Here is a 27,289-nt window from a genome sequence, read left to right on the forward strand (position 1 = left end):
AATATAGAACTTTACAAATTCACCTTGAGGATATTATTTTGATGTCTACACTACGGTTTCCAGGGTCAAAAAAATACTTTGGGACTGGTTACCATGATATGCAGTTATCCATTTTGCCTTAAAATCCAAGTTTTTATTCTGATTTTAAGTTTTAATTTTAGAATCCATCATTGATTTTTAGACAAAGTGGATACTAACCATCATTGGTACTTGTCCAAATTAATGACCTTTCCTACCACAATTTAGACACCAACATTATTTCTTACAGATACACTGTACATGTAGAATTGTCGAACTCGACCAGTATTGTGTGATATGAGTCGATATAGATGCCTTTTTTGAAAATCCTCTTAGATTTTTAGGCAAACGGGACAACTGCATATCAATGTAACCAGTCCAAACGTATTATTCTAACCATGAAACCATAGTGTGGACACCAAAATCATATCTCCTCGGTGGATTTTAAATGAGCTTACATGTATGTCCATTTTTGTCTCGCCTGCATAGCAGAGCGAGACTATAGGCGCCGCTTTCCGACGGCGACGGTGGCGTCGTTAACATTGAAATCTTAACCAAGGTAAAGTTTTTGAAATGTCATCATAACGTTGAAACTATATGGACCTTGTTCATGAAACTTGGACATAAGGTTAATCAAGTATCACTGAACATCCTGCATGAGTTTCACGTTACATGACCAAGGTCAAAGGTCATTTAGGGTCAATGAACTTTGGCCGAATTAGGGATATCTGTTGAGTTCCCATCATAACTTTGAAAGTTTATGGATCTGATTCATGAAACTTGGACATAATAGTAATCAAGCATCACTGAAAATTTTGTGCAAGTTTCAGGTCTCATGATTAAGGTCAAAGGTCATTTAGGGTCAATGAACTTTGGCCGAATCAGGGTTATCTGTTGAATTGCCATCATAACTTTGAAAGTTTATGGATCTGATTCATTAAACTTGGACATTAGAGTAATCAAGTATCACTGAACATCGTGTCTGAGTGTCAGGTCACACGACCAGGGTCAAAGGTCATTTATGGTCAATGTTGGGGTAATTTGAGGAATTGTCATCAAAACTTTCAAATTTTATGGATCTAGTTCATGAAACTTGGACATGAGAGCAATCAAGTATCTTTGGACATCCTGTGCTAGTTTCAGGTCATATGACTGAGGTCAAAGGTCATTTAGGGTCAACAAACTTTGGTATTTTGGGGGTATTTGTGGAATTGTCATCGTAATTTTTGTCTCACCTGCGAAGCAAAGTGAGACTATAGGCGCCGCTTTTCCGACGGTGGTGGCGGCGTCAACATCAAATCTTAACCTGAGGTTAAGTTTTTGAAATGACGTCATAAATTAGAAAGTATATGGACCTAGTTAATAAAACTTGGCCATAAGGTCAATCAAGTATTACTGAACATCCTGTCAGAGTTTCATGTCACATGACCAAGGTCAAAGGTCATTTAGGGTCAATGAACTTAGACCATGTTGGAGGAATCAACATCGAAATCTTAACCTGAGGTTAAGTTTTTGAAATGTCATCATAACTTAGAAAATATATGGACCTAGTTCATGAAACTGGGACATAAGTTTAATCAAGTATCACTGAACATCCTGCATGAGTTTCACGTCACATGACCAAGGTCAAAGGCCATTTAGGGTCAATGAACTTTGGCCGAATTGGGGATATCTGTTGAGTTCCCATCATAACTTTGAAAGTTTATGGATCTGATTCATGAAACTTGGACATAATAGTAATCAAGCATCACTGAAAATTTTGTGCAAGTTTCAGGTCTCATGATTAAGGTCAAAGGTCATTTAGGGTCAATGAACTTTGGCCGAATCAGGGTTATCTGTTGAATTGCCATCATAACTTTGACAGTTTATGGATCTGATTCATGAAACTTGTACATAAGAGTAATCAAGTATCACTGAACATCCTGTTCAAGTTTCAGGTCTCATGATCAAGGTCAGAGGTCATGTAAGGTCAATGAACTTTGGCCATGTTGGGTTTTTTTGTTGAATAACCATCATATCTCTGTAAGTTTATTGGGGTAGTTCATAAAAAGTGGACATAAGAGTAACCATGTATCACTGAACATCTTGTGCGAGTTAGAGTAGTATTCAAAGTCATCACTGCTGCTATATTGAACCGCGTGATGCAGGTGAGACGGCCAGAGGCATTCCACTTGTTAAAATTCTCTATTCTGTCAGCAATTTTTCTTTAAAGATTTCAAGCAAGAATTTTCACAATGTCAGTGGGTATCAGTTTCACAGAATGCTTGAAAATTCATAGGTGATACTTTTTGAAAACTAAAATGTCTTAAATATTTTTATTCAAAACTTCTGCTAAATTTGAATTATTTTTAATGAGAAATTTCACAATGCTACAGTTTCACAGCATTCACTTCAAAACTCATTAAGGATGTATTTGATAAAAGAATTAAGTAGATTTTTTGGGGGGGGAATGTTTGCAAAATTTCTGCAAATTCCTAAACATTTCACATTATATTTTCCGTCAAGAATTTTCAATATCCATTTATTAATTGTGTATGACTTTAACATTTGCTTGAAAATTCTTTCTTGATGATTTTACTGAAAAAAGTCAGGTGAACGATTCAAATCCAGGCAATTTTCCCGCAGATTTTTGGAAAAATGTGTATTTAAGTAAATTGCATAACCAAATAAAAAAAATCTGGAAAATTCCACAAAATGTCCGGAATTAAATTTTTCAACACAATAGCGTTTCAATATTGTAGCGTTTACTAAGAAAATACATAAATGATGTTTTACAATGTTAAAATTACCTCTTAAAAAGTTCCGGAAAAACTACGAAAAATGTCCTACATGAAAAACTGCAAAACCAGTTGGCTTAAAATTTACAGGAAGACCGTAAAATTGATTATTAAAACATTTTATTAAAAAAAATCTCAAAAATTAGGCCCAGAAAAAATTGGCAAAAATTTAAACAGGTCACAACACATTGATGCTGTGGTCAAAAGTGAAAATTATTCACACGTTATTTGTAGAGAATTTTTTCGACTACATCATATCAAAATTTGAGAAAAAACTGACCACTTATAACAAAGATACGGTTAAATATGCAAAAATATGTTGATGTATGTTGCGAAAATGTCTAATTTTTATTTCTAACGTAATTTTGTGGTATTTACGCAATCTCCAGATGAGATATTTATCCAAGAGTGAGGAAAAATTTGGGGTCAACGGACACCTTGAAGAGCTACAGTGAATTTTATATAGGCATATTTTTGCCCACTTATGACTTATTTTGCGAGTTTGCACGCGCGTTTAATGCAAATTTGAATGGACGCGCATTTGCGTATTATTGGTCGTAAGAGGCTGAATGAGGTATCGAATTAATCAGAAGATAATGGACAGTGGACAGACATAAAATAAATGACGACTCGAAGATGCATAACGATGGTAGGAGCAAAAACGCGCACGCATACCTGTGCGCGCGCAAATTTTTGACATGCTCAAAATGGCCTGAAACGTACCCAAATTTGACTACGATTGATTTGGGGAATTTTAAAATTTTGACTCGCGCGTACGTGCGCGTCGTGACCTTTGTATGACCTCTGTTGACTTGTCCTGATGACCTGTCCTCTGAACTTGATATGATGCAAATATGAATGATTTATGATGATTAGTTGCGATGATATGATCAATAATTTAATTTTACAAAATGGCGCCTAGATGACGTCATCACGATTTGATGACCTTGAAAAGTTTCGTTTCGCGATTCCAGAATAATATCCATACATGACATGAAAATCAAGAAATGTGCCAGGCCTGATTTTGAGATAATGTGGGAACAAAATTTGGCAAACAGACTAGCATTCAGACCCAATAGACACTCTGTTTTGTTAACCTCGCGATAGCTTCTGTGGAAACTGGTGAAAACTCATTTAATTACATGTAAATACAAGCATTGGTTCGAGCAAACATAACACTCTTACTTCTTAACCATTTTCTGTGATAAAGGTATCAAATAAAATAGCAGATATTGAACTTTTAGGCATGTGGTTTTCTTTTGAAATTCAGATACCCACCCGCCACATGAGTTTTTGATATCCTTCGTATTGTTTTTGCTCACCCATGCGTGAATAAGGAATAATCTAAGTAATTTCAGATGAAAGAGGAGATTCTAAGCTTTACATTGGTAGGTAAATTGTCTATTGTATTTACATGTATGATTAAGTTATGATAAATCATCGCTAAATCTCGGTTTCATTTTTTATGGGACACTCTGTATGTATTAAAGGAAAAATCAAAAAGCCATTTATGTGCAGGCAGAAAAGACCAAAGTCACAAAACAGTTGTTTTACTACTTTTAGAGAATGTTAGTATTTATTGAGAATTTGCAAGTGAAAAGACTAGAAAATTGTCAGGTTGGTTCTTGTCCCATACCATTTGTACATAGTTTTTGTGGCTCAACTTTTTTCCCCAGAAGGCGGCTCAAAACTTACCCCATGGGTGAGGCAAGTTTAGCCATTTGACATCCTTTTTTTCAAAGGTGACAATGACTTTCAGTGTAGGGGTAGAATATTATACAGGTACATGTAGGTAAAAATGTTTCCGGAAAATTACATTTTAAGACAAGGGACTTATTTCTACAAGATTATTAATCAAAAGGAAAAATGGCTCATCTTACCCCCACCTTCCCCTACAGGTTAATTGAGCTACACAGTCAAGATATCTATATTTTATACCCTTCCTTTCTCCCTATTTTTTTTCTGCCCCCCCCCCCCCCACCAACCCCCATAGTGCTGCCCCTGGTTTGAGTCACGTATTATACATTAATATTGGTTTCTTTAGGTATCAGTTTATTTCTGCTCTTGCATACAACTCATTATGATGTATTGATAAAAACTTTTTTCTTTAATACTACAGGTGACAGCGAGAGTAGAATAGCAGATAGAATAGTTTGCCAAGAACCAACTAAGCAGCTAGGACCTTCAAAGAAAGGATCAACCATTAAAGTGCCTATCACCTTTCAAGCTTTGAAAGCTGGTGTTCAAGAAGTAGGTTTTTTTCATGTTATTTATATTATATTGGATGGCGCAGAATGGAATACCAGAAGTATTCCAATACCACAATAGCAGATAAAATATTGGCCCTAATAAGTCGAATAATTCTGGTATTCAAGGATAAAAGAGCCATGCAATGTATATATCCCCTGATTGTATATGATGTCACAAATTAAAAACTTCAAATTCTAATAACTTCCTCTATCTTTGATGGATTTTCCTTCAACTTTGCCAATATTCTTTTATTATTTTGTATTTTCATAACAAACTTTTTGTCAGAGTGAACTTCCCTTTAAATTGATAAACATGTTCACAGGTGATGTTCAGGTACTCAAGGGGAAACGGTATCCATATTTTTTTGCAGATATTTCCACCACTCCAATTACTACTGATCAAATCCATGGTGTTTTCCTATTGTACCCATTCACAAGAAGGGACTGAAGAATGGTGCAGAGATCTATCAACCTATTAGTTTTACCAGTGTTGTTTGTAAGATCATGGAAACACTCCTTAGGGACGAGATTTTGTATCTAGAATCCAATATCTCATAAAGCCTTATGAACACAGGTTCAGGAAAGGACAACATACACTACCCAACTACTGGAGAAATAATCAGAGTACTGACCTTCACAAAGGATATAGTTGCCTTTATTAAGCTGGACTCTTGCAAAGCATTCATTAGTATTCCACATACATAAATCCCAGTGAAAAAAATACACGGTGGAGGGGGGCGACATAAAATCTTAATGTCGCCCCCGAAATGATTGCCGAGCAATAACAACTCAGTGGCCCTAGAGCGCCATATGCTCGAGCTCCGCTCTTCCGCACTCAAAATCATGAACAAGCCTTGGAAATAGCGAGGAGTGCAGTTTCAAATTCCGAAGTTGCATTTTTTTTTTCTGTACCACGTTTTTCCATACCGGTACACATGGTATGAAAAAAATATCAAAGCAACACACAATTCTGTGATAAAATAATTCGAATTACACAGGAAATAAATCCCAGAGTCTAGTAACCTCGCATTGATGATGAGTTGTCATTCGGCTTTGCTTAATTTAAAACGGCCAAGTAACATCCAAAATAACTTATCTTATTTGCTAATTATAACTTAAAAATCATTTGTTTATTTTTCTAGGGGATGAGGTAAATATCAGACAATAAATCATCAAACAAAGCTCAATCTATTTTACAAGGCCGGCGGGAGGCTCATGCATGTACGCATTGGCGCGCTTGTACTAGTTAGCCAGTCTGAGCTCTGTCTCTCTGCCAGATCTCTGTGGGACAATTCGCTCTGTAAAGGCCTCAATGATAGTGATTTTCTGTTTCAGACAGAGTCTACATTTCGGGTATATTATTCAAAACTGCCAATAAAGTTTGATTATTTCTTCATTGTCATGTCTATTGAAGTTATTAATGAGTTCATTCTCACCAAAATTTAGACTCCCCCATAGAGAAATGCAATTTTCTTGGAGATCTGCATTTCCAAGAACTTCAGGAAAAGTTAGGGTATGTGGGCCTTTATTACATGGCCGAGCACAGGTTATTGTACTGGAATAGATGGAGTAGAAATTAGATATTGAATTCATTAATATCCAAGTTCAACTCACAGTCACACCCACTCAAACACACCCACATCCAATATTCTTAGCATGAAAAAAATAACTTAAAAAATCATGCAATATTAAACACAGGCCTGTGAAATCTCCGCTATTTAGCGGAAATCCGCTATTTTCATTTTTAAGACCGATTTCAATTTCCGCTTTTTTCCTGTGTTCCTTTTCCGTTTTTTCTTAGTCAAATTCCGCTATTTTATCCAAAACGGCTGGAAAACAATTCTAGGTTAATGGATGCGAGCAGAATGTGTGTGTTGTGAATATATACACGTTACGGGGCCTTGTCTTTTGCCTTCGCGAAGTTTCGAATTTTTAGTATACTACAGTAGTATATGTAACTCTATGAAACTGCTGCGGATCACACCGTGCACCGTTGCCGTTGTTGGCATACAAGCGCAAAGCAGCGGCTCAAATCGCGATATTTTGCGACTGGTAAATACGTCTGTAAGGATGATGACGTCATCCAAGATGGCAACTTACGTTGACCAACGAAAGGATCGAAGATGACGATGTTTCTATCATTATTTCATAGGAATTAGAGGTAACTGCGGTCTAAGGTATGATATTTCTTAATTTTGAACATTTTTTCGTGAATATGGATGTGATTTCTTTTTCATAATGTGACATTTTATGTACAAAAAAACGATCGGAAAATCGGGTTTCCACTGTTAGATCTAACGTTACTGCTAAAATACGTTGTCTGTACGTACGGGCCTCCAAGCTCTCCAGTCTATGTATTGGTGAGTGAGCCAACGCAGTTCAGCGGAACAACCAAAATACAGAGACTGAAGCTTTTGGTCTAGAATACACCGTGAATCATGATGGGCAAATGCAGCGGCTAGGCGATAAGGTAAATTTTCAGATTTTTCCGCTATTTTTTTGAAACCCCACTCACAGGCCTGTAAACAATAAGTAATAATTCATTTAATAAGTGAACAGGTATTCCTCAAAATACCAAAACGTAGCATTTGAAAAGAGCCCCTGAAATGCAAAAAGTAGCCCCCAAAAGGTAGAAATAGAGCCCCAAAATATTACAGAAAATTGAAAATGGAGCCCCCGAAAAAAAAAAAAATAATAATAATTTTTTCCCTGATAAATCCTCACCTAAATACAGGGATATGGAATTCTAGGAAAAAATATGGGCATGGATTAAACAATTTGTTTCTGATCGTAAACAAACAGTGATAGATGGAGTATTGTCCATGGAGTGTGAGGTGACCATTGGAATACCATTGTTCTTCTATACACAACAAAAAAAGTAAGTCCCCCTCAATCAAATTGCTGTAACTTTTGAACGGAATTATTTTGAGATATGATATTTCGTAGGTGGATTTCTACAATCATTAGGCAACTCCTGGGGAAATATCAAGTTGATCGGTTGAGTCATGCATGAATAATCAAAGATTGAATTTAAAATGACCATTTTTGAAAGTCACAAGAGTCGTGTTTCAGATTGTGCAAATACAATGTTGGACAAAAGTTGTTTTTTAGGTGAATTTTATGGTGTTATACTGGTTTACTATCCATCATTTAGCCACTCCACACACAATTTTGATATCGTATGTTCATGGTTGAGTGAGCACATTGTATTGCAGGGGCCGCGGAAGCAGGGGGAGTGGGTTCAGTCCCCCCACTTTTTTCAAAAAGCATGTACAAAAAATGTAAAAATGACCTTACGATTGTGATTTTTGCATGGTCAGCCCCCACCCTCCCACTTTTGGCTCAGCTACCCCCCACCTCCCCCCCCCCCCCACTTTGAAAACCGTTCCGCGGCCCCTGTATTGTGACGTATCATCATAGGGGGTTATGGTAGTATCCTTTACAACTTGCTATAGATCATGTTAAAATTTGAAAATGTTGGTGGCTCCCCCGATTATAGGCCCCTCCCCCATTTAGCATTCTGGGTCCACCACTAATTTGCCCATAAATTAAACTGATCATGAAAAATTGTTACGAAAAGAATACATTTATGCCGTATAAAGAGTATTCATTCCTAAGTTTTCGAATGTGCTCGCTCAACCATGAAAATGTTTTAAGTTCGAAAAGTGTGTGGTGATAGAAATGATGGATGATAAAACAAAAACATTTGAAACCGAATTTGCCCTCAATATGCACTTTATGTCCCTTTAAAATGAGTCTGTGACATTGAAAATACCAATTTTCCCACTTTGATGCGTGCTCACTCATCCATGAATAAACATATAGATTTCATTTTTGCACAGAATTCCGCCCATAGGTTAATAAACATTACTGCCAAATGACGTTGCTAAAGACAGCCTTGAAAAAAAGTTCCACCATATTGAATGAGGGTTTACTTATTCTTAAACATATGCACTCATAATGTACACAAGTCTATGAGAGAAGAAGTCAAAATTTTCACAAATATGAAATGAGGGTTTGTTTAATGGACGGTTTTTGCTACTTCTGCCAACAGTTTTTTCATGAAACTTCACACATGGCTTCAGAGTAACACTATCCAAAAGGTGCGCACACCAAAATAACCATTCAACACGGCAGAAAGTGGGGCCAAGGCTTTGAACTTTCTTCTCATTTGCATAATTTTCGAATATTATGTGCTCACTGATGCATTAAACATCGGGATTTTCATAAAAATCAAATCAAATGAACTATGCAAGGAGGTTTTTAACAGATATCCATAGATACGAATTGCATTTTTTCCAATAACGTAAAAAAGAGAGCATCACATTCCACATGTTCATTCAAGCGTGAATGTTTAATTAAACGCCTTTGAATCATTGAAGCATGTTAAATAGTTGTGAACATAACGAAAAAGTTGAGAAAAGATCATTTTCACTTACCAAAATGAAACATTACTTGTCTATGATATTTGAAAATCGTATTTTTTGTTTTTAATAAATGTTCATTGAACCGTGAAACGATGAATATTGTTGAAGATACTCTTCCCAAAAATAACTGTCATCATATTCTTTCATTCTTAGTGATATAAACGTGTAAAAATCCAATTATTGCAAATTTGGACTTGTGTTTATTCAACCATGAAATTTAGCAAAAAAGTTGTATCGTACTTTAGAAAGTACCTTTTACAAACCTTCTGACTATTTTTCATGATGAGAATGTGGAATTAGTTCCAGTAAAATGGAATCAAAGTCATGATATTTGGCTTGTGACTTTTGAAAAGTGACATTTTTGCCTTCTGACGGTGCTCACTGAAGCATGACGTAAAATACGTCCATAACATTTACTCAGAGGGTAGCCTATAAAATTACCTACACGCTCATGTAAAAATATATCAATAATTCGAATTGGTTCGGAAATTATTGATGTTTGTTCAAGGGGGGACTTACTTTTTTTGTTGTGTATATATGTGTTTTCTAAGAACTCTTTAGTCAGATGCACATATCTGTATGCATGTCATCGTGATATAAATTGTAATGTAAGCCTTCAACATGATTTGTTCAATCTTTCATCATGGGCAGGAAATGGCCAGTTATTAAACATTTAACAAAATGAATATAATAACAATATAGGGTATTTTTGTTGCGCACATATATCCACCTTGTTAGTTGCTCAAGGCATTACCCTGGCTAAGCTTGACTACCAATTATGGTGCTCACAGCTTTTTGAGGAATTACTTCCTGCCTATACTCAGAAAAAATGCAAAGTAATGTCCATCGAAAAAAAGAATCCAGGTATGAGCTAACATCTATGATCAGACACCATTTCAATAATTCTTGAAATGTGTGCTAAAGTTAACTACCTGTTAGGATTGACTGTGTTTGAACTTGTTCATCACCATAAAATTGGAAATATCCAACATAGAGCAACAAGAATGATTTCTAAGACAAGAATTTGATCTACGACTGGAAAAATTTGATCTACGAAAGGAGGAATAAAGCTGACATGATCCATTTCAGATTATCCAGAGCATAGGTGAATCGGACTGCCAATTCTTGATGGTGGTTAAAGGGGAAGTTCACCCTGACAAAAAGTTTATTGTAAAAATAGCAGAAAAAATAATAAAAAATATTGACGAAGGTTTGAGAAAAATTCATCAAATAATTAAAAAGTTATTAGAATTCCTATTATTTGATTTGTGACGTCATGCGAGCATCATTCCTACATAGCGAATGGTAAAAAAACCAATGAAATGTCATTTTCTCATAAAATTGAAAATGGTCTTCACTGTGCCTTTTGTATATCAATAGACAAATCATTTCACACCCGATCATGAATAGAAAACAAAATTAAGTCATCAGCAACCATATAAAATTTGAAATTCATGCATTTTATATTATATAACACATGGGGCAGCTGCTCGTTTATGACGTCACAAATCCAAAACTTTGAACTCTAATAACTGTCTTATTCTTTAACGGATTTTCCTCAAACCTTCACCAATATTTTTTACTATTTTTTCTGCTATTTTTACAACAAAGTTTTCTTCAGGGTGAACTTCCCCTTTAAGAGCTGGCTGTTTTCCCACTGAATTTCATGTTTGTATTGTTGAGCATGTTTAACAATAGAAGATTTCTCCCAGTAGTGAAGTCTCTACCAGTTTCCCTAATGTAGACCTTCCCACATTCACTAGGGATTTTGTAGACACCTGGTAGCTTGTGTTGGGTATTCTTGTCCTTGTTGGTGTTTAGAGTAGAATGCAGTTTGTGTGAAGACCTGTATCTGGTTTCGATGTTGACGTTCCATTGTAGCTTGTTAGATGCCCTACCAAGGTAGGGTAGGACGGCTGTGCTTTTTATACAGTGCGTCCCAGAAAAAACGAAACCGAGATTTAGCGATCATTTATCATTACTTAATCATAAATAAAATAGACAAATGACCTACCAATTTAAAGCTTAGAATCTCCTTTTTCATCTGATATTACTTAGATTATTTCTCATTCACGCATGAGTGAGCAAATACAATGTGAAAAATGGATATCAAAAACTCATTTGGCAGGGGGTATCTGGGTTTCAAAAAGAAGCCCACATTTTTGAAAAGTTCAATATCTCTTCTTTAATTTGATACCTAAATTACAGAAAATGGTCACGAAATAACAAAGTTCTGGTCATTTGAAATAAGGCTTGAATTTCAATAATTTCTTAAAATGAAGAGGTTCTCCAGGCTGGCTTTCAAACTCTCTCGACACTCTGTTTTGTTGACGATCAGCCATGCATTAAATCTTTTGTTCACCATGCGAAAGCTTCTGTGGGAAACCGGTGAAAACACGTTTATCTCATGAAATTATACAAGCCTTATTTCAAATGACCAGAACTTTTTATTTCTTCACCATTTTCTGTAATTTTGGTACCAAATTAAAGAGCAGATATTGAACTTTTCGGAAATGTGGTTTTCTTTTTGAAACCCAGATACCCCCCGCCAAATCAGTTTTTGGTATCCTTTCTTCAAATTGTTTTTGCTCATTCATGCGTGAATGAGAAATAACCTAAGTAATATCAGATGAAAGAGGAGATTCTAAGCTTTAAATTGGTAGGTCATTTGTCTATTCTATTTATGATTAAGGTATGATAAATGATCGCTAAATCTCGGTTTCGTTTATTCTGGGACGCACTGTATAGGTTGAATATTGGAGGGTTGGTCAGTAGGCTGGCTAGTGGTAAGACATGTCTTGATCTGCCCAGCAGGTTAGCCATTAACAGTGGCAAGGGTCCTCTTGATGTGTTGTAGTCCTGTGTTGTTTGTCGCTTAGGTCGTGTGTCCGTTTGACCAGAGTCTTGGGAACCAAACGGAGAATGGATCTTGGGTGATGGAAAGAGTTGAGATATCAGTCTGTGTGGGTACATGTAGGTTTCCTGTACACTTGGTGGGAGACGTTGCCATTATCAGACTTGGTGACGAGTACATCAAGGAAGGAGATGGGTTTGTTTGGTTCGTTTCCATCATGGATGTTGCTCATTCAGGTGCCTAAAAAAAGTCCTGAAATTGCCATTGGTTGTGTTCCCATTTAACAAAAACTCATGCAGCCATAGCTTTGGTTTGACAGGAGCTAGTTGAAAAGTAGTGGTTTTGAAGTCCTCCATGAATATATTTGCTATGATGGGGGGAGGGAGAGGCGATCCCATGGCTGCCCCTGATGTCTGTAGAACCCATCTCTCCAGCGGAAGGATGTGGCATTGAGGCACATCAGTAGAAGGTCGTAGATTTGGTTTGGTGATAACTGAGTTCGTTCAGATAGGGTGAAATCTGTGAGGAGTCTGTCCCTGACTATCTTGCAGGCTTCGTTGATGGGAACACTTAGCTCTACAGGGAGCATACTCTACAAACAGCTAGGAAACTTGGTCGAAACCATATCAAACATGCGAAACTGGTCAATCATTTTCACAAAGCGGGAGAGGTACACAACATCGCCTATGCCTTGTGTTATCTGAAGCTTCAAGAATATACATGAACACTTTAATAGTCAGAGCTTCATGGAGGTTCATTTTACATGTACACATTGATAGGCAAATACGCTTCAAGGAAATACATTGCACATGTATACTTTATAAGCATACTGTATGTAATTTACCATCATGGGAATGCACATTTTGTGCGAAACCAGGAAAAAACGTTCTTAGCAATTCAACAAAATAGCATTAAGTAAATGGCTTATAGAATTTTTTTTCCTTGTTGATACCACCAGCTTGGAAAGTTCATGAAGCTACGTCTCCAGTATGCCTCCAAGCCCGTAGCAACCAGACCTCCAGTAATTTCCAGAGCAACCCAGTCTCCTAAACCTCTTCTCAAGTCAACTTACTCCTCATCATCATCATCCTCCACCTCTTCCTCATTTTCGTCATCATCATCATCTGCCTCTTCCATTACCTCTAAAACATCCTCTCCTGCCATCCTCACTGCATCCACATCGTCTCCATCATTACCGATCTCCGAGCCACCATTGTCATCTCATGAGGAGTCTGAGATGCTAGTTTCCAAGGAAAGAGATTCAAGCCCTATCTTGCCTCGTCGGATGTTCAGCATGGGACCAAACAGCGCCCTAGTTAAGAAAGGTGGTTTTACCAGGCAGATGTCACTTGCGACACCAAGCTCTCATCCTATCAAGTAAGTTTTAAGATGCCTACATTGTAATTCACGTCTCTCGCTTTGTTTAAAATTGGATTTGCTTTTTATGGTTACGGTTCATCAATAAAAATTCTTCAAAGATAAACAGTTATGATTTTGTAACCTCATAGACGAGCAGGTCTTTCATATTTCGGGATTTAAATTCCCACAAACATGTCATCTCCTCAATAGTGAGATTATAGACCTACATGTGGTTGATATATCATCATCCCTCATCTATAAGGAAGTAAACCTTTAAGTTCATCATATTCCTAAATGTGATGGAATTTATGCATTTCTTAGAATCTGTGATTGTAGGACTGATATTCATCATTAGGTGTAATTTATTGTACATACCAACTGTATGATAGCTCACTATAAAGGGTGGACCTATGACAGATTAAATTTATCATTAAGTGTAATGTATTGTACAAACCAACTGTATGATAGCTCACTTAGAGGATGGGGGGGGGTGGCTGTGAAAGACAAGTTGCATACGGTCCAACCTCTCTTATCCGGACATGATGGGACAAGCACCAATCCAGATAAAGGACTTATCAGGATCTGGGAGACCCAATATTGCATACACGCAGCTGTGCTGCTGGCTGCCTCCCCATTATCTATTGTAGTGGGCGTACAAACAGTATTCACTGCAGTGTCAGTGCAAATTATGGGCGGTATTTTTAAGGGATTGAAATCGATCGATGGCCAAAACAGTTGGATGATTTACCAGCTAAAATGATTGAGGTATACATCGAGCATACATGTACCTCGAAAGAAAGAATGACCTGATGAAACTACATGTAAGTCTTACAATTAGATCATTGCGGCGGGTATCGCAGCTTCGCAATGTCAGCCATTGTTACACTGACTGTAGGCTCAAACATGATAGATGGCGCTGTCCGTATTGGGGCCTAACGTTAGCTAGCGAGACATCTGTTGTTTTTCCCGGGAAGCAAAAAGAGAAATGTGATGAAATGTTTGCGCTGCACCCTGATTTACTGGAAATTATTATGCCTAAGTTCTTTCGTTGATTTGGGTGAGATATTTTCATGAAAAAATAATTTTGTTGTATATTGGAAAATATATGTAATCGAAGTGAGTTTGCATATAGGATTGAGTTTAGATTTGAATCTCATTTCCTCGTACTAGATTGAATTTTCAAAAAGTAATAAAATGTTGGCAAGTGTGCGTGCGGATAATAGAGAGATCCGGATAAGGGAAGGCCGGATAAGAGACATCGGACTGTATAACCTTGGAACCAAGTCATTATTAAAGGGTACTACAGTATCATAGTGGATCTCAATTTATTTCAAAATACGTGCACACAAATTTTATAGTGACATCACTTTTTTATTGGAGTTTAAAGAGTTTTATCATCTCCAGCAAGGACAAGCATGCTCAGCATGTTCTATTAGTGTGTAAGCACAGAATCAAGTTGGACACTTATACCAATCTAATTTGTTATGTTTAGAGTTACAAGATAAGACTAGACTCAAAACTTTCAGCTTCAGAACAGCTTGAATCTAGTCTCACAACTGCAGACTCTGCATTTCACAATATAAATTGCGATATAATTAGGGTTGCAAAATTCCCGGGAATTTTCGAGGTGGAAACTTTCCATGGGAATAAATGGGAATTTATTGGGAATTTTGGGAATTTTCGGCAATATTCGGGAATTTTCAAGAAATGTTGGGAATTTTCAAAATGTGTAGGGAATTTTCAAAAAGTAGCAATTTTCTGATATTTCTATACAGGAATTGAAAGGATTACAATGGCAGATGATGCTTGATGGTGGTTTGTCAGCAAGTTTCAAGCCAAATATTTTGTTAAGACAGTCAGACAAGGCAGAATTTAAATGAATTTCATGTATAAGTTGATTTACTGTATTAGTAGCTGAATGGTTAGGAAGTATGTACATTGCAAATGCTTTACACAAGGGCTTTACACAATGATTTACATATTGTTCATGGAACGATGCCTATTGGATATTCTGATCTATTTGCAGATGATGAGAATAATTAATGATAATTGTAATATTATATTGTTAATTGTTGTTATTAGCATTATTATCATTATTATTTTATCATCATTACTTTATTTCTCATTTATTTCTGCATAGTAGAAGTGAGAACTTGGTGCTGTTTGTGGCTTTAATTTTATTAGTATACATTGTAAATATATACAGATTGCTGGTTCTAGCTTTAAGTTTATTTCAGTTCAATTAAACCTCTAAGAAATAAACATTTTTGTTCATTATTTTCAAAATAATAGATCAAATTAAATGAAACTGATATGAGATTGTCATTTACATGTAATATCACAAAAATATGAAATTAATAACAAGTTTTTCAATCTCAATCAAGGTCAAAGGTCATTTGAGGTCAACAAACTTAGTGCACATGTTTTTTTCTCCCTTTGTGAAAAAAATATTCATCTTGATTGTTTTCAAATTCAGCTATTATATTGACAGTTCTTACCACCCTTATTTTTGTTTTAGGAGGGGGGGGGGCATCTCAGAAATAATAGTAATGTTACATTTTTTGTTCCTGGACCTGCCATAGCTGCTGGTGGGAATAGTCTGCTGTGCAAACCTAGTCTGCAGGCACAGACCCTGATTGAAACTTTGATCAACAGGTGGGTCTCGATCACACAAAGACTAGCACATAAAATCTTGCTGTTTCCTGATCGAGAAGGCCTTAAGTACATGTACACAAGGCATGAGTAGGCTGCACATTCAGACCCTTAACTGAGTGAAGGCTTTGTAAAGCAGACTAGTGCGAACCCTTCACTCAAGGAAAGTGGTCTGAATATGCAGCCTAAGAATTCTGCCAATGACTTGTGTACAGAAGATTCTTGTGTTCAACAGAAAGTTGTGTTTGTGCTAGTCTTGTGTGAAGACCCCCATGTGGATCAAAGTTTCAATAAGGGTCTGTGCGTGCAGAGTACATGTAGGGGGCAATGTTCCCTTATCATTTTGTTATATAATGGCAGGTTCTCAGAAAAAAAAAAACCCTTGACATTTAAAGAAAAATAAAAAAAATGTAATGCTAAGTTTTATTTTTTTCTTGACTTGAAAAGTTTCATTTTGTACACTGCTCCATCATGTTACTGGATACATGTACTATAATACAGTTTGGTGAATATTTTACATCCTTGGCAATTTAAAGAATGAAGAATAGTTTATAAAATACAAATGGAAAGTATGATATTTGAGGTTATCAATTTATAATTTTGTATTTAAAAACAGAATTTGTCTCTTTTTGTGGAAAAATGAAAATTCCCGAAAATTCCCAAAATTCCCGGCAGCTGAAAATTCCCGAAACTTTCCATGGAAATTTTCCAAAATTTCCGGAAAGTTTCCAGCCCTTTGCAACCCTAGATATAATCAAAGGTCTGTTCCTGCAGACTACTCAGCACCATGCATTAATGACAGTTTCTCTTCGAAAGTGATTGAAAACTCCATTTCAACATTCTGGGGATGTCACTTGTATTTTTACTGATTTTTTTTACTGAAATTTTTTATCTTCCCTATGCTAACATTTAATAGTTGATCCAAAAGTCTTTATTGTACATGTATGTTATACACACAATGACGGTGTATTCTCCACCTTGACCTCATCTAGGAAGTTTTTAGCTGGGATCAGATCACACTCGTTTAGCGGTGAGTCAGGAGGTGATCACCAGGACAATCATGATGACAACATCCCAAGAGATAGAAGCTCTGGTAGTGATCCTGGAATCAGGTACAGTTTGTTATATCAGTCTTAGGAAATTTAATGAGTAATCCTGGCTGAAATCTATATTCAAATCAATAGAGTAAAATTTATTAAGCAAAACACTTTATAATCTAATAACAATTCATTAAGTTATTAAAATTGAAAGTTTAAAAACTGTTATATGTATGCTGTCATTATGAATATGGGATAGAAGGGCTGATTATGTCATCCATGTCCTCCCTTTCCTTTATCCTATATTTTTACATGAAATTGTAATTATTTCATGCTTTCATAATGTGTATATGATATGTACATGTAGAAATTTTAACTTACATGCACATAAAAAATGATTTTCACTACAATTTCTTAGAGAAAGAAATCTGAATTAACATAATTTCATATTTTCAAATATGAAATTAAGTTTGTTATTCCTTTGAAGTGTCTGTCTGATTTGATTTTGTCTGTTCAAATCATTATTGTCAGCCAGGAATACCCCTTTAAGGTCAGGTTTTATGGTTCTAATAGAGTACCGAAGCGATGACGTCAGGTGTCATGGTGTCATGGCAGCCTGGTTCTAAACAAATGAACCCAGTGGCCATCTCATAAAGTTGTTTGTTAGTTAGGAGAGACTTTAAGAATGAGTGGTGATCCTTTCTATCGCTGTAAAATCATCGCTAATTTATTACAGCATTTACCACAAGAAAGGATCACCAGTCCTTAAAGCGGCTCTTAATTTACGAACAGTTTTATGAAACGGGACCCTATTGGCTCTCAGAATGATGGTATAAAAAACCATGGACGAAACACATCACCATTTTTGCAACTATAGACGATCGTGCACCTGCGATTCAGTTTATAACCAGCCGTTCGTTGTTATGACATAGTGATGACGCACTTTGGTACTCTACATATACATGTATATTGCAATTAACCCTGATGAGACTTTAAGACTAATAAAACTTTCAAATTTTGCACAACTTTTGAGACCAAATTTGCGACCCCCCGGGTATGTGGTTCCGAAATTACGCAACATTTGGTAAGTGCATGCAGACCCAAAATTGTTCAAAATATGAATTTGTGTACATTCCAATACAAAGAGTGTTTTTAGCCAAAATTCATAAATGTATCATTATTCTTCCTTTTTGATTGATATCAATTAATTTCAAAATGAATTTCCCTACAATTTCCATTTAGAAATTATACATACAAAAAGTCGAAAAGAAAAAAATACATAGGAAATTTAGAAAACCAAATACATAAGAAAATAAATGTTGAAATCTTTTTTAAGTACATTTTGATCAGATTCCTATAGAATCTGTGAACCAAAAATCAGCATTTTGGGGGCATTATTTTGTTAGTTAGAGCAAACCTTTGATTTTACATGTATGCATAAATTATTAGCATAATTAATTAGCAATGAGATTTTTCACAGAATTACCTCCAAGATATGCCATTGGGATGTGAAGTTCATGGATAGAAAATAAGCCTTGATTATAAAGTATTTGATATTTCAGAACCTTCTAAGAGAGGGTTTGGATGCAGGATGTATAGTTGATAGTCTCAACGTGTATAATAACAAAATTGATACTATTGGCAGGATTGTTAATTTCTCTACAAAAGTTCTACACACAATTTTTTTATCAAAATAAACCAATTAAAAAATTATTTAAAGTTGAGTATTAAGGAACCCTTAACCCTAAGTAGACCCCTTGACATTTCTTCAATAATTTTTTGACAGCGTCGCTCACTGACGTTTTATTTTCAAGTTTCGCGCAACTTTTTAGACCAAAATTACGACCCCCAGGTACGCGGTTCTGATATTACGCAACATTTTGTAAGTGCATGCAGGCCCGAAATAGCTCAAAAACGTGAGGTTGTGTTCAAATCCAATGCAAATAGTTTTATTTTATGCATATATTAGCACAATACATGTAGCAGTGATATTTTTCACAGAATTTGACCTAACAGTTTAGTAGAATATGTCAACGGTATTAACCCTAGATAGACTGGGCTATTTCGACGCCTAAGAAGACTGGGGGGGGGGCTGATTCAGCCCCCCTTATGATCTCGGCCGTCGACGGCGCGATCGCGATGAAAATTGGCACGCGCGTTACCCATGGCAATATCTACAAAACTATAATATCAAATTCTGCAAAAAATCTCATTGCTCATTAATTATGCTAATTTATGCTCTAATTAATAAAATAATGCCCCTAAAATGCTAATTTTCGTTTCACATACTCTAGATAGACATCTGATCATTTTTGTCTCACCTGCGAAGCAAAGTGAGACTATAGGCGCCGCTTTTTCCGACGGCGACGGCGGCGTCAACATCAAATCTTAACCTGAGGTTAAGTTTTTGAAATGATGTCATAACTTAGAAAGTATATGGACCTAGTTAATAAAACTTGGCCATAAGGTTAATCAAGTATTACTGAACATCCTATTAGAGTTTCATGTCACATGACCAAGGTCAAAGGTCATTTAGGGTCAATGAACTTAGACCATTTTGGAGGAATCAACATCGAAATCTTAACCTGAGGTTAAGTTTTTGAAATGTCATCATAACTTAGAAAATATATGGACCTAGTTCATGAAACTTGGACATAAGGTTAATCAAGTATCACTGAACATCCTGCATGAGTTTCACGTCACATGACCAAGGTCAAAGGTCATTTAGGGTCAATGAACTTTGGCCGAATTGGGGATATCTGTTGAATTCCCATCATAACTTTGAAAGTTTATGGATCTGATTCATGAAACTTGGACATAATAGTAATCAAGCATCACTGAAATTTTTTTGCAAGTTTCAGGTCTCATGATTAAGGTCAAAGGTCATTTTGGGTCAATGAACTTTGGCCGAATCGGGGGTATCTGTTGAATTACCATCATAACTTTGAAAGTTTATTGGTCTAGTTCATTAAACTTGGACATTAGAGTAATCAAGTATCACTGAACATCCTGTGCGCGTTTCAGGTCACATGACCAAGGTCAAAGGTCAATGAACTTTGGCCGAATTGGGTGTATCTGTTGAATTACCATCATAACTTTGAAAGTTTATGGATCTGATTCATGAAACTTGTACATAAGAGTAATCAAGTATCACTGAACATCCTGTTCGAGTTTCAGGTCACATGATCAAGGGCAAAGGTCATGTAAGGTCAATGAACTTTGGCCATGTTGGGGTTTTTTGTTGAATAACCATCATATCTCTGTAAGTTTATTGGTCTAGTTCATAAAAAAGGGAAATAAGAGTAACCATGTATCACTGAACATCCTGTGCGAGTTAGAGTAGTATTCAAAGTGAGCACTGCTGCTATATTGAACCGCGTGATGCAGGTGAGACGGCCAGAGGCATTCCACTTGTTTTTTTATTGTTTTTTCAATGGAAATTGTCGGGGAATATTTATTTTGACCATTAAAAAGATAAGATTAATTGATTTTAAGCAGTAAAAGGAAAAATAATGATAAATTTATGAATTTTGACTAAAAACACTATTTGCATTGGATTTGTACACAAATTCACGTTTTTGACTAATTTTGGGTCTGCATGCACTTACGAAATGTTGCGTGATTTCAGAACCGCGTACCCAGGGGTCAATATAGTAAAAAGTCAGTGAGTGATGCGGTCAAAAAATTTCAAGCGGGAGAATTATCGCAAAAACCCCCCTCAGTCTTTTTAGGGTTAAACGTGCATGCAAATTTTCATTGAGATTGCATGATTGACGGCCCCTCAGGTTTCGTGGGTGTCAAAGTAGCCCACTGTATTAACCACTTGACTGCTATAGGCTGTAATGCGCACTGACCCCCCTGGTGCTGCTTAATGGGATTAACAAGTTAGATTTTAGACTACAACCAACAGCAACTTGGGGGAAAAAATCAAAATAATCACACCACTTTCCTCATCATTATTTCCAATATCCATTAAAAAAAAAAAATCATCCTCCCCTTCTGACCCAGATCTTTCACTAAATTTATCACTCTTATCGTCAAAAGTTTTGTCTAGATCCTTCTGATTCACTTCTCCACTTCGAGCCGCCATTTTGAACTGAGCGTCGTACATTTTCGCTATGGCAAAGTGAATGCAAACATATATAAATCACTGCAAAAGTTTTGATAACTTTTGTGGAAAAGAACCATCTGGGGCCCGTTGCATAAAACTTTTTACCTTAGAAAACTCAGGTTGTTATTACCGGAGTTTTTGCCCTGTGTTAAAGTCAGTGGCAGAAAACAGACTAACCTTATTTTTCAGTTTTTACCAGAGTTTTCTCAGGTAAAAAGTTTTATGCAACAGGCCACTGGTGTCAATAGTCTGAAATTTGATATACACACGCTGTTTTCATCGTAGGGGTATTAACAGCGCGGTGCTGACGCCTCAAGCAGAAGATAGGTCAAGCACGTAATGTTACGTGCCTCGCACAGATCGTATGCTCGCCTAGCACGCAGTCAAGTGGTTAAGGGATAAGCTATCTGTAATGTGGCGGGGGGCAGTGTACTGGCAACCAAAAAGAGGGATGATCAAAGAGCTTCATATCATTTAGAGAAAGACCAAATATTAAATGATTTTAACCCTAAAAAGACTGGGGGGCTGATTCAGCCCCCCCCCCTCGACATTTTTCGCGATAAATCCGTCGCACAACATTTTTTGATCGCGTCGCTAGTTGACATTTTACTTACAAGTCTCGCACAACTTTTGAGACCAAAATTGTGACCCCCGGGTACGCGGTTTCAAAATTACGCAACATTTCGTACGTGCATGCAGACCCAAAATTACTCAAAAACGTGAATTTGTGTACAAATCCAATGCAAATAGTGTTCTTAGCCAAAATTCATAAATGTATCATTATTTTTCCTTTTACTGCTTAAAATCAATTTTATCTTTTTTATGGTCAAAATAAATTCCCCGACAATTTCCATTGAAAAAACAATAAAAAACAAAAAGTCAAAAATCAAAGAAATACATAAGAAATTTAGAAAATGTGATTTTGAAATGTTTTTAAAATCAATTTGATCAGATGCCTATCTAGAGCATGTGAAACAAAAATTATCATTTCAGGGGCATTATTTTATTAATTAGAGCAAACTTATGATTTTACGCATAAATTAGCATAATTAATGAGACATGAGATTTTTTGCAGAATTTGATGTTATAGTTTTCTAGATAATGCCATGGGTAACGCGTGTGCCAATTTTCGTCACAATTGCGCAATCGACGGCCGAGATCATAAGGGGGGGGCTGAATCAGCCCCCCCCAGTCTTCTTAGGCGTCGAAATAGCCCAGTCTATTTACGGTTAAGTGCCCTTCTCATTTTTTTCCCCAGGCCTTTACAGAAGAAAGTTCAACTGGAAACAAGCTCAGAAGACACAGGCCTCAGCGTTGAGAGGATTGTCAAACACAGGTCTCAAGTTTACATCACACCCTGATACTCCTTCTTGATTCCTTTAGTATTAAAAAGACTTTGCATCCACTTGGTCTGTAAGCGGATGTCTAATTCTCGGATCGTCTCAATTTGTTGTAATTGCTGTTAGGTCTTAAGTACAATATGTCTAATACCAACTTTATCAAATTTTATTGAGTCTAATTCGTCCATATTGTGTAAGACTCTGAGAATTAGTCCTTATGGTATAGACTATCTGAGAATTAGTCAATGTGGTATAAGGCTATCTGAGAATTAGTCAATGTTGTATAAGACTCTGAGAATTAGCGCATGTAGTATAAGACTATCTGAGGATTAGTCAATGTGGTATAAGACTATCTGAGGATTAGCGCATGTAGTATAGGACTATCTGAGGATTAGTCAATGTGGTATAAGACTATCTGAGGATTAGTCAGTGTGGTATAAGACTATCCGAGGATTAGCGCATGTAGTATAAGACTATCTGAGGATTAGTCAATGTGGTATAACACTATCCGAGGATTAGCGCATGTAGTATAGGACTATCTGAGGATTAGTCAATGTGATATAAGACTATCTGAGGATTAGTCAGTGTGGTATAAGACTATCTGAGGATTAGCGCATGTAGTATAAGACTATCTGAGGATTAGTCAATGTGGTATAACACTATCCGAGGATTAGCGCATGTAGTATAGGACTATCTGAGGTTTAGTCAATGTGGTATAAGACTATCTGAGGTTTAGTCAATGTGGTATAAGACTATCCGAGGATTAGCGCATGTAGTATAAGACTATCTGAGGATTAGTCATTGTGATATAAGACTATCTGAGGATTAGTCAATGTGGTATAAGACTATCCAAGGATTAGCGCATGTAGTATAAGACTATCTGAGGGTTAGTCCATGTGGTACTGTACATAGACTACATGTATCTGATAAGTAGGATAACTGCTTGTAAACTAAGTGAATATAAACAATTTTGAAATTTTAGTTGAGCTTAACCCTAAATAGAATGGGCTATTTCGATGCCTAAGAAGACAGGGGGGGGGCTGATCAGCCCCCCCCCCCTTTCGCGCGTTACCCATGGCATAATCTACAAAACTACAAGATCAAATTCTGCAAAAAAATGTCATTGCTAATTAATTATGCTAATTTATGCATTAAATCAAAATTTTTCTTTGATTAACTAAATAATGCCCCTAACATGCTAATTTTTAGTTCACAGACACTTTATATGTATCTGATCAAATGTACTTCTAAAAAAATTCAAAATCACATTTATTTTCTTATGCTTTTATTGTTTTCTAAATTTCTTATGTATTTCCTTGTTTTTTTTTTTGGACTTTCTGATTTTTATTGTTTTTCCAATGGAATTAATTGATTTCAATCAGTAAAAGGAAAAATAATGATACATTTATGAATTTTGGCTAAAAACTCTATTTGCATTGGATTTGTACACAAATTCATGTTTTTGTGCAATTTTGGTTCTGCATGCACGAAATGTTGCGATTTCGGAACCGTGTACCCGGGAGTCGCAAATTTGGTCTCAAAAGTTGCGCAAGACTTGAATGTAAAAAGTCAGTGAGTGACGTGGTCAAAAAATTTCGCGCGGCGCATTTATCATGAAAAATGTTGAGAGGGGGGCCGAATCAGCCCCCCCCCCAGTCCTTTTAGGGTTAAGGATTCACGATTGAACCACATTCTCTAATTAGATATTCAGACTGCTTGACAAGATACATGCATGTATACCATTTAGCTGATGTAGTTAATAGATTAGGTTATCTTCCTTGGCTTGACATTGTCCAGTTGTGAGAAATGTCATGAAATTTTTTTAGATCAATTTCAGTCCTCCCTTGCTTCATGAAAGGCTGACAAGTATTCATTCTTCAATGCTGCAGATTGTAGTAACTGACTGGTTGAGAGCAATTCTTTGAGGAAAAAAAAAGCGATAAACAAGGTGTGTGATACAGGTTCTGTATGATATACACTAGTTATGGAATCTGTTATAGTTATGGTACATCAAGGGCATTAGTAAGAATTGGTATGAATTGTTGTATCCCCCGAACAGAGTTTGGAGGATACTATTGATTTGGCCTCATCGCGCCACCTCCTCGGCCGCAGAGATTTCCTTGTGAGTACTCTATCAGCTGCATTTCTTCTCCGATCATCTTCAAATGTGGCATGAAGGTCCGTTATGGTAAAGCAAAGCAGCGTATCGATTTTGGTGTGGGTGGAGACTTGGTTGCCATGGTAAGAAGAGTTTTTTGAGGAAATAGCAGAGATGTCCTTGTGAGCGCTCTTCCAGCTGCATTTCTTCTCCGATCATCTTCAAATGTGGCATGAAGGTTCATTAACCCCCTCGACGCTTCGCTCGATATTTCTGAAGTCTCGTGCAATTTTTTAGACCAACTTCGCGACTTACGACAGTGTCATGCCAAAAATGGCTCATTTTCATTGTTTGTGTACAAAGTCTATGGGAGATGAAATTCATAAAAGGGTGATTTTTCTTCATTCTTATGGTCTGTTTAATTAGTTTAGGGTTTAATTTAGTTGTTACATGGTCTGTAATAATTTTCATTGAAAAAAACAAAAACAATTAGTTTACAAAGATTACCTCTGAAAAAAAAAGGAAATTTGAAGTGAAATTGGGTGTTAAATATGCAAATTGTGTTTTTCTCAAATAAATTTGCATATTTTATTCATAATAAATAAAAACAATTTTCAGAAATTTTTCTTTATACTGGCTTGTAGTTTATGCGGTAAAGAATGTGCGTGCCAAATTTCGGCGCGATCACGCAAATGGCCGAGATCAGAAGGGGGGCCATTATGCCCCCAACGCCTCAGAATCTAGCGAAAATATGAAAAAACAAGGATTTTTTATATGCAGTAATCTATGAAAAGGGTGTAAAAATATTAAAGCAAAAAGAAAAATCCCACAAGCGCACATGACCTTGGGCAACATTGCGCATTGAGCCAGCAGGCTATATACGTATTGCACCTTCATATTTACTGAGCGCAATGAATTAAAACGTATGGTGACGTTATCTAAAGCCCTGCAACGGTACATTTTGGATGGTACGTCTTGTGTGCAGCGGTATGTTTGACATTCAGCCTCCCATTTGCAGAGCTGCCAAGTAGTACGGATTTTCCGTATTTAGTACTGAAAAATGAGAATACTGATGGTTTCATGCAAAATACTGATTTCTCAAGTTTCATTTTTATGTGTTGTCCTATGGTATTTCTTTGAAAATACTGATTTCCTTGCCAAAATACTGATTTTCTGCTTTAACCCTAAATAGACTGGGCTATTTCGACGCCTAAAAAGACTGGGGGGGGGGCTGATTCAGCCCCCCCTTATGATCTCGGCCGTTGATCGCGCGATCGCGACGAAAATTGGCACTCGCGTTACCCATGGCATTATCTACAAAACTATAACATCAGATTCGGCAAAAAATCTCATGTCTCATTAATTATGCTAATTTATGCGTAAAATCATAAGTTTGCTCTAATTAATAAAATAATGCCCCTGAAATGCTAATTTTTGTTTCACATACTCTAGATAGGCATCTGATCAAATTGATTTTTAAAAAATTTCAAAATCAAATTTATTTTCTTATGTATTATATTGTTTTCTAAATTTCTTATGTATTTCTTTGTTTTTCGACTTTTTGTTTTTTATTGTTTTTTCAATGGAAATTGTCAGGGACTTTATTTTGACCATAAACAAGATAAAATTAATTGATTTTCAGCAGTAAAAGGAAAAATAATGAAACATTTATGAATTTTGGCTAAGAACACTATTTGCATTGGATTTGTACACAAATTCACGTTTTTGAGTGATTTTGGGTCTGCATGCACTTACGAAATGTTGCGTAATTTTGGAACCGTGTACCCGGGGGTCACAATTTTGGTCTCAAAAGTTGCGCGAGACTTGAAAGTAAAAAGTCCATGAGCGACGCGGTCAAAAAATTTTGCGCAGCGGATTTATCGCGAAAAATGTCGAGGGGGGGGCTGAATCAGCCCCCCCCCCAGTCTTTTTAGGGTTAAAAATACTGAAATGTTCTTGTTCAGGTTGGCAGCTCTGCATTTGCACGCGTACATGTACAACAAGCTAAGTAGGCGTAGTACAATTTATATTAGATAGATGAATGGAAATCATCGTGACAGGCAGCTGGTACCTTTGGAACAGTTCCGTTTGGACTGTTTCTAAGGAAATGTTTATTACATATATGTAATTATTCTAATACCAGAGCAAAATTATTTCCTTGTTTAAAGGACAAGTCCACCCCAACAAAAACTTGATTTGAAAAAAAGAGAAAAATTCAACAAGCATAACACTGAAAATTTCATCAAAATTGGATGTAAAATAAGAAAGTTATGACATTTTAAAGTTTCGCTCTATTTCACAAAACAGTGATATGCACATCTCGGTCGGTATGCAAATGAGGGAATTGATGACATCACTCACTATTTC

The 27,289-nt window shown here is 36.3% G+C and overlaps 1 protein-coding gene across 2 annotated transcripts in view; it reads left to right on the forward strand.

Annotated features, from left to right (window-relative positions):
• Positions 1–23,852, forward strand: part of LOC121429445 (trafficking protein particle complex subunit 14-like) — an 80,302-nt gene extending 56,450 nt beyond the window's left edge. For both annotated transcript variants that reach the window (XM_041626447.1, XM_041626448.1), the window contains 4 exons: positions 4,915–5,045; positions 13,284–13,702; positions 17,329–17,448; positions 22,743–23,852. In XM_041626447.1, the coding sequence (XP_041482381.1) occupies positions 4,915–5,045; positions 13,284–13,702; positions 17,329–17,448; positions 22,743–22,845 (773 nt within the window). In that variant the 3' untranslated portion in view covers positions 22,846–23,852. The remainder of the gene's footprint in view (positions 1–4,914; positions 5,046–13,283; positions 13,703–17,328; positions 17,449–22,742) is intronic.
• Positions 23,853–27,289: the final 3,437 nt, after the last annotated feature.

This window comes from Lytechinus variegatus, chromosome 16 (assembly GCF_018143015.1).
Source record: "Lytechinus variegatus isolate NC3 chromosome 16, Lvar_3.0, whole genome shotgun sequence".
NCBI lineage: Eukaryota > Metazoa > Echinodermata > Echinoidea > Temnopleuroida > Toxopneustidae > Lytechinus > Lytechinus variegatus.